At 46.9% G+C, this 14,426-nt stretch overlaps 1 protein-coding gene across 6 annotated transcripts in view; it reads right to left on the bottom strand.

Annotated features, from left to right (window-relative positions):
* LOC140186210 (hemicentin-1-like) overlaps window positions 1-14,426 on the bottom strand; it is a 449,816-nt gene that overhangs the window by 61,568 nt on the left and 373,822 nt on the right. For 3 of the 6 annotated variants that reach the window (XM_072240181.1, XM_072240182.1, XM_072240187.1), the window contains exons 89-95: window positions 13,029-13,199; window positions 11,262-11,432; window positions 7,853-8,002; window positions 6,754-6,891; window positions 4,741-4,862; window positions 2,023-2,260; window positions 1,015-1,074 (exon numbers count right to left, since the gene is read on the bottom strand). In XM_072240181.1, coding sequence (XP_072096282.1) covers window positions 1,015-1,074; window positions 2,023-2,260; window positions 4,741-4,862; window positions 6,754-6,891; window positions 7,853-8,002; window positions 11,262-11,432; window positions 13,029-13,199 — 1,050 coding nt within the window. The remainder of the gene's footprint in view (window positions 1-1,014; window positions 1,075-2,022; window positions 2,261-4,740; window positions 4,863-6,753; window positions 6,892-7,852; window positions 8,003-11,261; window positions 11,433-13,028; window positions 13,200-14,426) is intronic. The other 3 variants (XM_072240183.1, XM_072240184.1, XM_072240185.1) reach the window with 3 other exon arrangements.

Genomic DNA, 14,426 nt, shown 5'->3' with positions numbered 1-14,426 from the left:
GGTCCTGGTGCAGCTCGATGGGACGAGGCAAGGTAACAGTTCAGCATGGACTAGGCATGCTGTTGTGCTCTATCTTTGACTCTATGACTTAGATTGGCACATGGATGAAAGAGAAAGGGAGGGCTATGTGGGAGGGAAGGTTAGATTGACCTTGAAGTATGTTTAAAGGGTCAGCACAACATTATGGGCGTATGGGCCTGCAGTGCGTCGTGCAAGCCTTTCACTGTATTCCAGTACATGTGACAAATATAGACCATTTCCAATTCAATGCCTTGAGTGTTCAGGGATAAGACCCTTTCAAAGCACGGCTGGGGAGGGGAAAGAAATGTGGCTGTGCCAGTGTCACCCACAACCTGTAATCAATATAATATTGGCAAGGGGTATGGAACACTGTCTGATCATGTCTCAGCTATCCTATCAATAGTTCACACACCCTGTTCCATAAGGTGCTTTGAAACAGTGTCTCCTACTGCGTCAAAGGGACATTATTCTCTTCTCACCACAGCTACGGATTTGATGTTAATGACTGATTATTAGGAAGATATAAACATGTACTTACTGGTAACTTGTTGATGCCAAACTACAGAAACAATAGAAACAAAAGTAGGAACAGACCATTCCATCTTTCACGTCTGTTCTGCCATTGCATAAGACTATGGATGACCTTTTACCTCAGTGCCACCTCCCTGCAGTATCCCAGAATCCCTCAGTCTGGCGAGTCCTGAAGCCCAAATCCACTCCACATTGATTCCCAGAGACAGGGACAGAGAAAGACTCCTTTTCTCTCACAAATACGTCAGCTTCTGCAGACAATTACTTTAGACTAGGGGTCCCTTGGTTAATCGTATTGGTCCATGGAAACCCCAGCTTTAGACAGTGAAGGAATGGTAAGCGGCTTTGGAATTATGTTGGTCTCCACGACAGTTTCACAACTTGAATACGTAAGCAGGCCTTGAGGCAAGTGGAGTTCCAGCTGACAACCTCCCCTAAGCATTCAGAACAATAAGAACTTACCTGCACAGTACAAGGCTGAGTCAAGTAAAAATCCCTTGGGACACTGATCTCCTTCGGAATCTGAAACATACAACAAGAATGCAAACAAAAACTTAGCAGGAGATTTACTCATAAAAAGAAGGACTTAAACATCTCACCATATCCAGTGATTAAGCCATTGCCTTCAGGCCAGGTTTGTTGACCTACCCCTTAGTATTGGTCATATCCCTGGTTTGTGAAGAATATTTTTTTTCAAGCACTTAATTAGTCTCTAAGAATCTCAGAGGAATTCTCCTTGTGGAGTTTGTGATTGAGAACCTGCACTCCAAAAGTAAGCCTCAATGTTAAGAACCCATCAAGGTTACAGCCCATAGTAATCTTGATTCAAGTCCTGCTGGAGAAGGCACTGGAGACATATTGGGATCCTCAGGTACTGTGACATGTGTTTCAGAGTCCTGGCCATTCTCTCATCTGAATTCAATCAACTGGTGTTACATGTAACCTTGGTGCCAACAAATCAGGGGCTATTTCTCCCTACATTAAGTCAAGGGCTATAAGGCACTTTGGACCATCTTGAGGGCATGAGACACAGGGTAGAGAAGTGTTCTTTCTAATGGCTGGATGGAGTATGTAGACAATGTGCATTTGCTCAGAAGCTCTGCTTCACGAAATTGTTGGCTCATTCACCAGACCTTACAAGAAGTTGGGCCTCACACTCAATGCCTAGAAATTCAAGGTCCTTTACCAGCCAGCCCCTGCTATATCACACCATCCACCAACAAAAATGGTCAGTGATGGGACTGAGCAAAACCTGGACTCCTGCCCCTCTCTTGGGAGGCAAGACCAAAAGACCTCTCTTTTGAGGATCAAGACCTCCAATCTGCATAAATCTCATGATCTACTGGGCATTGATAAGGTTCCAGGGAGTAATAAGAATTTGTTTTCATGTACTTCAGGGGAAAGTTGATTCAAAGAAAAAAATACTGGGTACTTTTAGAGGCAACAACTTTCTGTAACTTAAGTGCTCACCTTTCCTGAAGGAGGTTGTGATGTGGAAACTCAACGCCTCTGTTTCCTCAGAATAGTAGATGGAAATATACTCAGCCTTCAGAATCTGTAAGACAGAAGGCTGGCGACCCAGAGTAGATTCATATACAATGGTGTGGTTACACTTAAGGGAAATAGGTGAGCCATCCTGGATGAACATTTGGGTTGACCATCCATACAGCTGCCCAGGACCCATCTGTACGTAACTTTCACTGAAATCCTATGTTAAAAAAATACATTTTGGACCAGAATTAATACTGAATCACAGGTTCATTATTAACAGATATTCATGGAAAACAGGATTTAAAGATTTCTGTTGAGTTTTGTTCCATGACTGAAGTCTGTGGCGACATGCAAACATATGAACGAAGGAGCAGATGTAGTTCAAGTTCAAACGGAAGTTTACTGTCATTCAACCGCACACATGCATAGAGCTAGTTTGGGAGACCACTTCGCTAAGCACCTATGTTCCGTCCACCAGAAAAAGTGGGATCTTCCCAGTGGCCACCCACTTCAATTAGGACCAAGATGAAAAAACACACAGCACGTATATCACACAGAGCATGTAAAATAACATCAACAGATTTAAAAAAGCATTCTTTCGATGCACAAGTTGAGATAAAGTGCATAAGTGATGTATAGTTAAATATACAACAGCGTTACTGTTATTGACACTGTCATTAACTGTGTGTACTGGGTGGTAGCAGGGTGTTCAGATACTGTCATTAACTGTGTGTACTGGGTGGTAGCAGGGTGTTAGATACTGTCATTAACTGTGTGTACTGGGTGGTAGAAGGCTCACGGCCTGGGGGGAAGAAGTCGTTACCTAGAGTAACAGTCCTTGTTCACACACTGGGTACCTTCTGCCTGACGGTAAGTCGAAGAGATTGTGGCACTGATGGGAGCTCATCAAACCCTGTGATGAAGGACCACTCAATCCTTCAGCCTCTTCCACCATTTTATAAGATCTGATTGAAACCTTATGCCCCTTGTTCACAAGGTTTATTTGGTTTAAGGTTAGACTTTGGCTTTGTGGGAGAAGACAGAGAGTGGTAGTAGAGCGTTGCCTCTCTGTCTGGAGGCCTGTGACTAGTGAAGTGCCGCAGGGAACTGTGCTGGGTCCTTTGTTGTCTGTCATCTATATCAATGACCTTGGGTGATAAAATGGTTAACTGGATCAGCAAATTTGTGATGACACCAAGATCGGGGGTGTGGTGGACAGTGAGAAGGGCTATCATGGCTTGCAGAGGGATCTGCATTAGCTGGAAAGATGGGCTGAAAAATGGCAGATGCAACTCAATGCAGACAAGGGCAGGGTCCTGAACTTTGGAAGGACCAACTGGGAGGTCCTACACTGTGAGCAGTAGGGCACTGAGGAGTGTGTTAGAACGAAGGGATCTGGGAATACAGGTACATAATTCGTTGGATGTGGTGTCACAGGTAGATGGGGTCGTAAAGAAAGTTTTTGGCACATTGGCCTTCATAAATCAATGTATTGTGTACAGAAGACGGGATGTCATGTTGAAGTTGTATAAGAAATTGGTGAGGCCTAATTTGGAGTATTGTGTGCAGTGTTGGTCACCTACCCACAGGAAGGACGTGAACAAGGTTGAAAGATTGGAGAGATGTTGCTGGGTTGGAACACCTGAGATATCAGGAAAGATTGAATAGGTTAGGACTGCATTCTTTAGGAGAGGAGGTTTGATAGAGGTATACAAAATTATGAGGGGTATAAATGGGATAAATGCGAGCAGGCTTTTTCCCACTGAGGTTAAGTGGGACTACAACCAGAGGTCATGGGTCAAATGTGAAAGGTGAGAAGTTTAAGGGGAACATGAGGGGAAACTTCTTCACTCAGAGGGTCGTGAGAGTGTGGAATGAGCTGCCAGCACAAGTGGTGCGTGTGAGCTCGATTTCATTGTTTAAGAGAAGTTTGGATCGGTACATGGATGGGGGAGGAATGGAGGCCTATGGTCCGGATGCCGATCTAAGGGACTAGGTAGATATATAGTTTGGCATGGACTAGATGGGCCGAAGGGCCTGTTTCTGTGCTGTACTTCTCTATGACTCTACTAGAATCCCTTTAGGATTTGAAGTTGTGTCCCTGAATCAACAGACGATTGTCGCCGGTTGTTGTTGCTGTCACCTAACCACAGTGCTGGGAAGAGCAGGTAACTGGAGAAATTCCTGGCCGGATTGGGATTGAGAAAATCCTCAAGGAAGAGAAAGGAAACAGAAACGCTTTAGAATCCAGTTAGAACAGAGATGAGGAGGGATTTCTTTAGCCAGAGGGTGGTCAGTCTGTGCAATACACAGATGGCTGTGGAGGCCAAGTCATCGGGTATATTTAAAGCGGAGCAGGATAGGTTCTTGATTAGTCGGGGCGTCAAAGGTAACGGGGAGAAGGCAGGAGAATGGGGCTGAGAGGGAAAATAAATCAGCCATGATGGAATGGCAGAGCAGCCTCGATGGGCTGAATGGCCTAATTCTGTTACTATGTTTTATACTCTTTGTGAAGGAGCAAAGAAACAGCTCTCAGTAAAATTACACAAAAGTTAACATTTTCAACACGAGGCTAAGAAAATGCTTGAAACCTACTCTGGAACACTGAGCGATGATGCAGCAAATTAAAGGCGAGGCGTCGTTAACTATGACAGGGTTTACGACAGTCTGGCAGGCAGGTTAAAGAGGATGACTCACCTTCACAGCAATGTCTGCACTCGTGAGGATCCTGGGGATGTTACCATTGATCACAATGTCGAACAGGAGCACCCCCTCTGCATCGACGCCGCGCGCAATGTGGGTCATTCGGAGGGTTTCGCCTGAGGATTGGAAACTGCCGTCAGCATGTCAGGCGGCTCAGCGTTGGGAATCATCACCCGCCCAATGAAGGATCGTGTCTGGGCCAGAATACTCCCCAACGTGCAGGATAAGTAAATGGCAATTAATGCAAGGTGTCACTGGCTCCACACAAGATCCCAGTACAAGTTTATACTGACGCCTACAGAGCAGACGTCCGTCAGTCGGGCAGCATTCAGGGTTAGCTTCCTGGTCACTCTCTCTCTCACACCCAGTCAGACATTCAAGCATCCACTGGCCCAGTCAAGTATTCTGAACCTAAAATTATTATTTTTTTGTTCATGAATGTGATTTGGACACCACTGGGAAGAACAGGAATTGTTGGCTCTCTGTTGATCTTGAGAGCTGCGGTCTTTTCTCTGATGGTACCCCCATTGTGCCTTTGACTCAGGAGGTCCCGGGTTTAGGCTTGGTTACCATGGAGAAACGGCAATCCATCACCCGGTCGGGATGGTGCGTGGTTGGAAGGGAACCTGTAGATGGTTGCGGTCCCATGAACCTGCTGCTTTCAACAATCATGCAACGAATTGTCAAGGCTGCAATTCCCAAGTCTGCTTTGGAGGTTGCAACCTTGATGAACACAGAATATAGAAATCTACAGCACATTACAGACCCTTCAGCCCGGAACGTTGTGCCGAGAGTTTTCCTACCGTCTATGCTCCATGTACCGATCTAAGAATCTCTTAAAAGACCCTTATTGTATCATTCCACACAGCCACCACAGTGCTCCAAGGAGAAAAGGCCAAGTTCGCTCAATCTATTCTCATAAGGCACACTCTCCAATCCAGGCATCATCCTTGTAAATCTCCTCTGCACTCTCTATATAGTATTCAATTTTTCATATTCAATTACTTTCATTATTGGGGGGCACAGTAGAGTGGGGTGGAGATACATTTCTAGCAAAGGAGGTATGAGGCGCTCCTTCCCTCCGCTAGCCTGCAGGTCACCCTTGGGCAAGGTGTAACACCTGCTGAGAACCCCCCCCACGCCAATCAAGGTCACGTAAAGCTATGGGAGCAGGTGGTGGACGGTCATACAAGGAACTGGTGTATATCACAATTCCTGGTTGTGTGACCACTGACGCCAGGCAGGCAATCTCTGAAGAGTATTGATAATGGCTGGGGTCACCCGTCTTGTAAAGACACTGCCCAGAAGAAGGCGATGGCAAACCACTTCTGCAGAAAAATTTGCCAAGAATAATCGTCGTGATGGAAAGACCATGATCTCCCACGTCATACGACACAGCCCATAACAAGTAAACAGGAGTGTGCAGTCAGTATAACTCTATAACAGCACCAGTAATGTGGGTTCAATTTCGGCCCTGTCTTCAGGGAGTTTGTACATTCTCCCTACGACCATGTGGGTTTCCTCCGGGTTCTCCAGTTTCCTCCCACAGTCCAAAGATGTACGGGTTAGTGGTTTGATTGGTCACATGGGTGCAACTGAGGGGTGGGGGGAGGCTCATTAGGCCAGAAAGGCCAGTTACCATGCTGTATCTCCAAATAAATAAATACATAAACAAACAATAAAACAAGAATAAATATTTAGTTCCAACATCACCATTAGCACTTGGTACAGAGCTCTCAGTCACTCCACTGCAATGTCCAACCTTTGTTGTAAGACTTGGCCTTTGCCCGAGGCCATGGGAATAATGATTTAAGCTGAGAAAATCAACGTGGGAATCACAATGATCAGACAGGACCTGAGAATGGAGACTGATACTAGTTGCTCAGTACTTGCTGATTGGAATTCTGTCCCCTTCATCCTCTCCCGGGGTTAGTTTCACACTTTATTCCCAAGTCCCGCACAGTTTTCTCTCAACAAGAAGCCCGCGCGTGGGTCACACCCACTCACCTGTCGCAAACTCCACTTGTGACTCCTGCCTGAAAGCCCCCTTTGTCAGTGAGAATCCGTTCGTGGTTCCTGACGCTGGGCTGGCTGCCGACCAGTAGACCGGGGTGAAAGTGGAGGTCAGCACCCTTATGAGAGGGCCTAGAAATGGGGACACCCGTGGTACCGTGTCAGAACAGCAACAGAAATACCTGTTATCGAATTAAACAACGTTTTCCAAAGACAATGATAAATAGAAACAGCGGAACTTGGCTGAAAATAAACTGTAGATCTGTAGCAACGGTGGAGAGAAAATCAGGAGTTAATGTTTCAGGTCAGATGGAACAGAAAGAGAGAGATAGAGTGAGAGAGAGAGAGAGAGAGAAAGAGAACAAGAGAGAGGAGAGAGAGAGAGTGATAGAGAAAGAGAGCAAGAAAGAGAGTTAGACAAAGACAGTGATAGAGAGACCAAGAGAGACAGAAACAGAGTGAGAAAGAGAAAGAGAAAGAAAACGAGAGAGAGAAAAAGAGTGAGAGAGAGATAAAAGAGAGCAAGAAAGCAAATAAGAGAGCGAGACAGAGAGAGAGCAAAGATTATAGAAGCTGGTAGGACCAGAAGATATGAAGCATAGGAGACACCCAGGACAGGGAACGGTTCAGGCATCACTGCCCATCTCACATTCAGGTTGTTGCCTTGTACAGTTACCCACCTCATCATCAATGGGCTAGGGAGCATCAAACTAATAATCAATGCCTGGTCATTCAGACTTTGCGGTCTCTGGACCATCAGGCAGTGTTCTCAGTGAAAATGTGCCATTTGTGGAGTCGGTTCTGGTCCTCTGTTATAACCCTGTGATAAAAGATGCCACACATAGCTGAAGAGCCCCTCAACGTTCAGTACCCGGGCTGATACAGAAAGGACGACAGGAGTGTGGAACATCAGGATGAGTCCAGAATCTATGTCAGGTTCTGAGAGATTTCAGTAATTGGCGAGAAAGACAATGGTCTCTTGTGTCTCACAAATCGAATTGTCATCAGTCCGGAGTGAGGTGAGGGCAGTGGGGATGATATTGGTGACTGTTGTACAACGATGGCAACATCCTCATCGCCACCTGATACCTACCGATAGTGCTGGGCAAGTTCTGGATGCTTGCCTGAACACTGGTGATGCCCGTGGCTGAGTTTTCCGTCACGTTGGCATCGAGGAATGCCACCCCGAATTCCTTGTCATTGACGATGCCAATCAGGCTACCTCTGGCTCTTCCTGGAACACCTGCAACAAATGGGCCGCCCCGGTTAGTAAAGAGGCGGCACAGTGGCGTAGCAGTTAGTGTAACATGTTATACCGCTGGCTGCAACGTTAGGTTCCATTCCTGCCTCTGTCTGTAAGTTCTCCCTGTGACTGTGAGGTTTCCTCTGGGTGCTCTGGTTTCCTCCCGCATTGCAAAGATGTTAGTAAGTTGTGGGCGTGCTACGTTGGCACTGGAGTGCCCGTCACATCTTGGACTGTGCTGATTGTTGATGCAAAATGACCATGTTTCAAAGTAAAAGCAAAAGAGAGGGCATACAAGGAAGCCAGAGTTAGTGGGAAGATAGAGGATTGGGAAGCTTTTAAAAACTTGCAGAAGGAAACTAAGAAGGTCATTAGGATGGAAAAGATGAATTATGAAAGGAGGCTGGCGACTAATATCAAAGACGATACTAAAAGCTTTTTTTAAGTATATAAAGGGTAAAAGAGAGTTGAGGGTAGATATAGGACCAATAGAAAATGATGTTGGAGATATTGTAATGAGAGATGCAGAGATGGCAGAGGAACTGAATGCGTATTTTGCATCAGTCTTCACAGTGGAAGACGTCTGCAGTTTACCAGACATTCAAGAGTGTCAGGGAAGTGAAGTTTGTGCAGTGAAAATTACGAATGAGAAGGTGCTCAGGGAGCTTAATGGTCTGAGGGTGGATAAATCTCCCGGACCTGATGGAATGCATCCTCGGGTTCTGAAGGAAGTAGCTGGAGAGATTGTGGAGGCATTAACAATGATTTTTCAAGAATCGGTAGATTCTGGCTTTGTACCAGATGACTGGAAAATTGCAAATGTTACTCCGCTATTTGAGAAGGGTGGGAGGCAGTAGAAAAGAAACTATAGACCTGATAGCCTGACATCAGTGGTTGGGAAGCTGTTGAAATCAATTGTTAGGGATGAGATTACGGAGAACCTGGAGGCACATGTCAAGAGAAGCCAAAGCCAACATGGTTTCCTGAAAGGAAAATCCTGCTTGACTAACCAAGTGCAAATCTTTGAGGAAATTACAAGCAGGGTAGACAAAGGAGATGCAATAGATGTGGTGCACTTGGATTTTCAGAAGGCCGTACATGAGGTTGCTTAGCAAGATAAGAGCCCATGGAATTACAGGGGAGTTACTAGCATGGGTGGAGCTTTGGCTGATAGGCAGAAAACAGAGAGTGGGAGTAAAGGGATCCTATTCTGGCTGGCTGCCAGTTGCCAGTGGAGTTCTACAGGGGTCAATGTTGGGACCGCTGCTTTTTATGATGTATGTTAATGATTCGGACTATGAGATTAATAGATTTATGGCTAAATTTGCCGATGATACAAAGATAGCTGGAGGAGTCGGTAGTGTTGAGGAAATAGAGCGCCTGCAGAGAGACTTAGATAGCTTAGGGAAATGGGCAAAGAAGTGGCAAATGAAATACAATGTTGGAAAGTGTACGGTCATGCTCTTTGGTGGAAGAAATAAACAGGCAGACTATTATTTAGATGGAGAGAGAATTCAAAATGCAGAGATGCAAAGGGACTTGGCAGACCTTGTACAGGATACCCTAAAGGTTAACCTCCAGGTTGAGTCGGTGGTGAAGAAGGTGAATGCAATGTTGGCGTTCATTTCTAGAGCTATAGAATATAAGAGCAGGGATGTGATGTTGAGGCTCTATAAGGCACTCGTGAGACCCCACTTGGAGTATTGTGTGCAGTTTTGGGCTACTTATTTTATAAAGGATATACTGACATTGGAGAGGTTTCAGAGAAGATTCACGAGAATGATTCCAGGAATGAAAGGGTTACCATATGAGGAATGTTTGGCAGCTCTTGGGCTGTATTCCCTGGAGTTCAGGAGAATGGGGGGGGGGAGAGCGGGATCTCATAGAAACATTCTGAATGTTAAAAGGCCTGAACAGATTAGATAAGGCAAAGTTATTTCCCATGGTAGGGCAGTCTAGGACAAGAGGGCACAACTTCAGGATTGAAGGGGGTCCAATTAGAACAGAGGTGTGGAGAAATTACTTTAGTCAGAGGGTGGTAAATCTGTGGAATTTGTTGTCACAAGCGGATATGGAGGCCAAGTCATTGGGTGTATTTAAGGCAGAGACAGATAGGTTCTTGATTAGCCAGGGCATCAAAGGGTATGGGGTAAAGAGAGGGGAGTGGGGATGACTGGAAGAATTGGATCAGCCAATGATTGAATGGCAGAGCAGACTTGATGGACCGAATGGCCTACTTCTGCTCCTAGATCTTATGGTCTTATGTTTCGGTGTTTCAATGTACACGTGGCAAGTAAAGTTAATCTTTAAAAAATCTTGTAGGTTCTTCATACTCTTACTGGTGAGTAGGGATGGGTGGCACTTCAGACACCCAGAATGTTGCTCCACGCTTTAAAAAGGGAGGGAGGCAGAAAAAAGGAAATTATCGGCCAGTGAGCCTGACTTCACTGCTTGGAAAGATGCTAGAGCCCACTATAAGGTTGAGGTGTCAGGAAACTTGGAGGCACATAATAAAATAGGCCAAAGTCAACATAGTTTCCTTAAGTCTCCCACCATTGAGAGACTATAACTAGTTGATGTCTTGATCGGGAGACTGGGATCTTTTGAAATATCCATGTCAGTGGACAATACAGAAATGTTGATGTGCAGTCAACAGAAAACACCTGTTGGGCACGTAGCCAAGTGGTTAAGGCGTTCGTCTAGTGATCTGAAGGTCGCTAGTTCGAGCCTCAGCTGTGGCAGCGTGTTTGTGCCCTTGAGCAAGGCACTTAACCACACATTGCTCTAGTGTCTGTGCGAGGAGTGGCGCCCCACACAGACTTCCAATCTGCACCTTGTAAGGCATGAAAATGCCCGACGCAGGCCTCTCGTGGTCTGAGTTGATGTTCCCTCTCCGACAGAAAACAAAACTCATGGACCTGAAAGAAGATTGGGTGGGAAATTGGGTTCATCTGTAAAATCAGAAATGATGTTATTATGAATGAGAACCATGTGACAAAACAAATTGTTTCTTCTATTTGTTTATGTCCTTAGTGTGTCATTTTTACAATAGTTAACAGTTCCTATCCCCTTAGGCCTATTGTGGGAACGTTGGCCTGGATCATGGATTAAAGTCTATAGGAGTCTAACTCAAAGCTGATACCGCTTGGATAGAAACTGGTCCCGGCTTACTTCCCTGCAGACACACTAACATACGAGAATGGAAGCCGGGCCTATCGTGTGTACAAGCTGGCCCACTGCTTCACACACTCTCACACACCTGGGCATGAACGCAGGCTGCAGCTGACAGACTCAACGCTCTCTCCGGGACAGGGTCTTCCCTTGGCATTCGGCGGAGGACTGTTGCATCGCCGTTGCCTCAGTTGCTTGCCCCCTCCGCAGGAGGCTGAGCACTCACTCCATTGCTGCCAAGGACTCCACGCTCCATTCACTGCCACAGACAATGTTCACACAATCAACAGTTAACAAAATGGGGAAACAGAACTGTAAATCCCAGTCTTCTACACTTGGTCCGTACAACTACAGCCCCCAAGTTTAACTTCTATTTGATCTTGGGATGTCTCTACCCTGGGATTTACCCTAGGCCGCAGTCTACCATCACTGCAGGACTTGCATGTGTCCAGGACAAGGAAATGGTCAGGAAAAAAACCCACTGTTGACACTACCCACCCGACAAACCTTATCCAAAAGCTGCCTTCTGGAAGTGCTATAGGGCTATTAAAAAAAAAAACTTCATGCCATCTTAAAAGTTTCTTCCCCCAAGCAGTTAATCTGGTCAACCTTTCTAGTTAGCCTCCCCACCCCCCCTCTATTTATTATCTCAGTCACTGCACTGTAAGCACTTTACACCACTTCCAATTATGCTGTTTATATTGTAAATACATACTGGTATTTATGTACTGAGGCACATTTTATTCCAGATCTGTACTTTAACATCTGACTTTATTTTTATATAATTCTTTATAATTGCTGATGATGGTGCTTTTGTTACATGTCCCGCCAACACACCACAACAAATTCCTAAACTGTAAATGTATGGCGAGTACAGTTGATCTTTGACCCTTAATTACTAATTTTTCAATTTTTCCTTCGGCAGAGTAACTTGTTGGGCCATGACAGACTGCCGCTTACAGTCAAACACATGGCTGTCGGTCTGCAGTTGAAGATATGGTAATGATAGCAACACACATCAAAGTTGCTGGTGAACACAGCAGGCCAGGCAGCATTTCTAGGAAGAGGTACAGTCGATGTTTTGGGCCGAGACCCTTCATCAGGACTAACTGAAAGAAGAGCTAATAAGGGATTTGAAAATGATAAGAGAAGACAGGAGGGGGAGGGATGGAGCCAAGAGCTGGACAGGTGATTGGCAAAAGGGATACGAGAGGATCATGGGACAGGAGGCCTAGGGAGAAAGAAAAGTGGGGGGGGGGGGGACCCAGAGGATGGGCAAGGGGTATAGTGAGGGGGACAGAGGGAGAAAAAGGAGAGAGAGAAAAAGAATGTGTGTATATAAATAAATAAATAAATAACTGATGGTGTACAAGGGGGAGGTGGGGCATTAGCGGAAGTTTGAGCAGTCAATGTTCATGCTATGTTCCCCTCTCCCTGACCATTCCCCTTCCCCCAACTGTTCCCCCTGCCCTCCACCGTCTCCCCCTCCCCCACCATTCCCCTTCCCCTTACTGTTCCTCTCCCCCCAACTATTCCCTTTCTCCCAACCATTCCCTTACCATTCCTACTTCACCAATTCACCATCCCCACCAACCTCTCCACAAACCCACCATTCCCCCACTGCTCACCATTCTCCTACTCAACCTCACCACCCTACTATCCTTCCATCTAAATATCCTCTCTCTGATCCCCCTCAACCCCAACCTTTTCATTCCTCCACAGCCCCTCCCCCCACCAGGCCCTCACCACCCCTTTCCCACTTTCCTGCCATTGCTTCTCCCAATCTCACCATCCCTCCCTCGATCATTTCTGTCGCCACCCTGTCGCCCATCTTGCCCCCCCCCCCCCCATTCACCTGGGCACAGTTCCATGCCACATCTCTGCATCTGTACATCGGGACCTGAGCAAGCCTTGCCGCCCCAGGCCGGAGGTGGGTTGCTGCACGATCGGTAGCGCTTGCTCTGCCCGCCCCCACAGGTCCTACTGCACGGGCTCCAGGAGCTCCAGGAAGCCCAGCTCCCATTCACTGCCAAGACAAAGCAACGCCATCAGTACCTCCAGGTTAACAGCACCACCATCTCAGAAGGTCCATCCTGGGTCCAACACATTGCTGCAACCATGAAGCCAGCACACCAGCAGCTCTTCTTCAATAGGAGCTGGAGGAGATTTGGTATGTCACCGAAGACTCCTTGCAAAACCTACAGCTGCATAGGGGATTGCATTCTGACTGGTTACATCACCTCCTGGTGTGGAGGTGCCAATGTGCAGGATGGTAAAAGACTGCAGGGGGTTGTAAAGCCCGCTGGCTCCATCACAGGCACAACTTTCCTCATTTTATTCATTAGGGTACAGCACGGAATAGGCCCTTCCGGCCCTTCGAGCCGTGCCACTCAACAACCCCCCGATCTATTCCAAGCCCAATCACGGGACAATTTACCGCGACCAATTAACCTACCAACCGGTACGTCTTTGGACTGTGGGAGCAAACTGGAGCACCCGCTGGTCAAGGGGAAACCGTACAAAATCCTTGCAGGCAGCGGCGGGAATCGAACCCGGGTCGCCTGTACTGTGAAGCGTCGTGCTAACCACTACACCACCGTGATCAAGGACACCTTCAAAAGGCAATGCATCAAGAAGGCAGCATCCATCACTAAGGACCCTCACTATCCGGAACATGCCCTCTTCCCATTTCTCAGGACCCTCACTATCCGGAACATGCCCTCTTCCCGTTTCTCAGGACCCTCACTATCCGGAACATACCCTCTTCCCGTTTCTCAGGACCCTCACTATCCGGAACATGCCCTCTTCCCGTTTCTCAGGACCCTCACTATCCGGAACATGCCCTCTTCCCGTTTCTCAGGACCCTCACTATCCGGAACATGCCGTCTTCCCGTTTCTCAGGACCCTCACTATCCGGAACATGCCCTCTTCCCGTTTCTCAGGACCCTCACTATCCGGAACATGCCCTCTTCCCGTTTCTCAGGACCCTCACTATCCGGAACATGCCCTCTTCCCGTTTCTCAGGACCCTCACTATCCGGAACATGCCCTCTTCCCGTTTCTCAGGACCCTCACTATCCGGAACATGCCCTCTTCCCGTTTCTCAGGACCCTCACTATCCGGAACATGCCCTCTTCCCGTTTCTCAGGACCCTCACTATCCGGAACATGCCCTCTTCCCGTTTCTCAGGACCCTGACTATCCGGAACATGCCCTCTTCCCGTTTCTCAGGACCCTCACTACCCGGAACATGCC

The sequence above is a fragment of the Mobula birostris genome, chromosome 22 (genome assembly GCF_030028105.1).
Source record: "Mobula birostris isolate sMobBir1 chromosome 22, sMobBir1.hap1, whole genome shotgun sequence".
Classification (NCBI taxonomy): domain Eukaryota; kingdom Metazoa; phylum Chordata; class Chondrichthyes; order Myliobatiformes; family Myliobatidae; genus Mobula; species Mobula birostris.
This window is presented reverse-complemented; position numbering and strand designations above follow the sequence as displayed.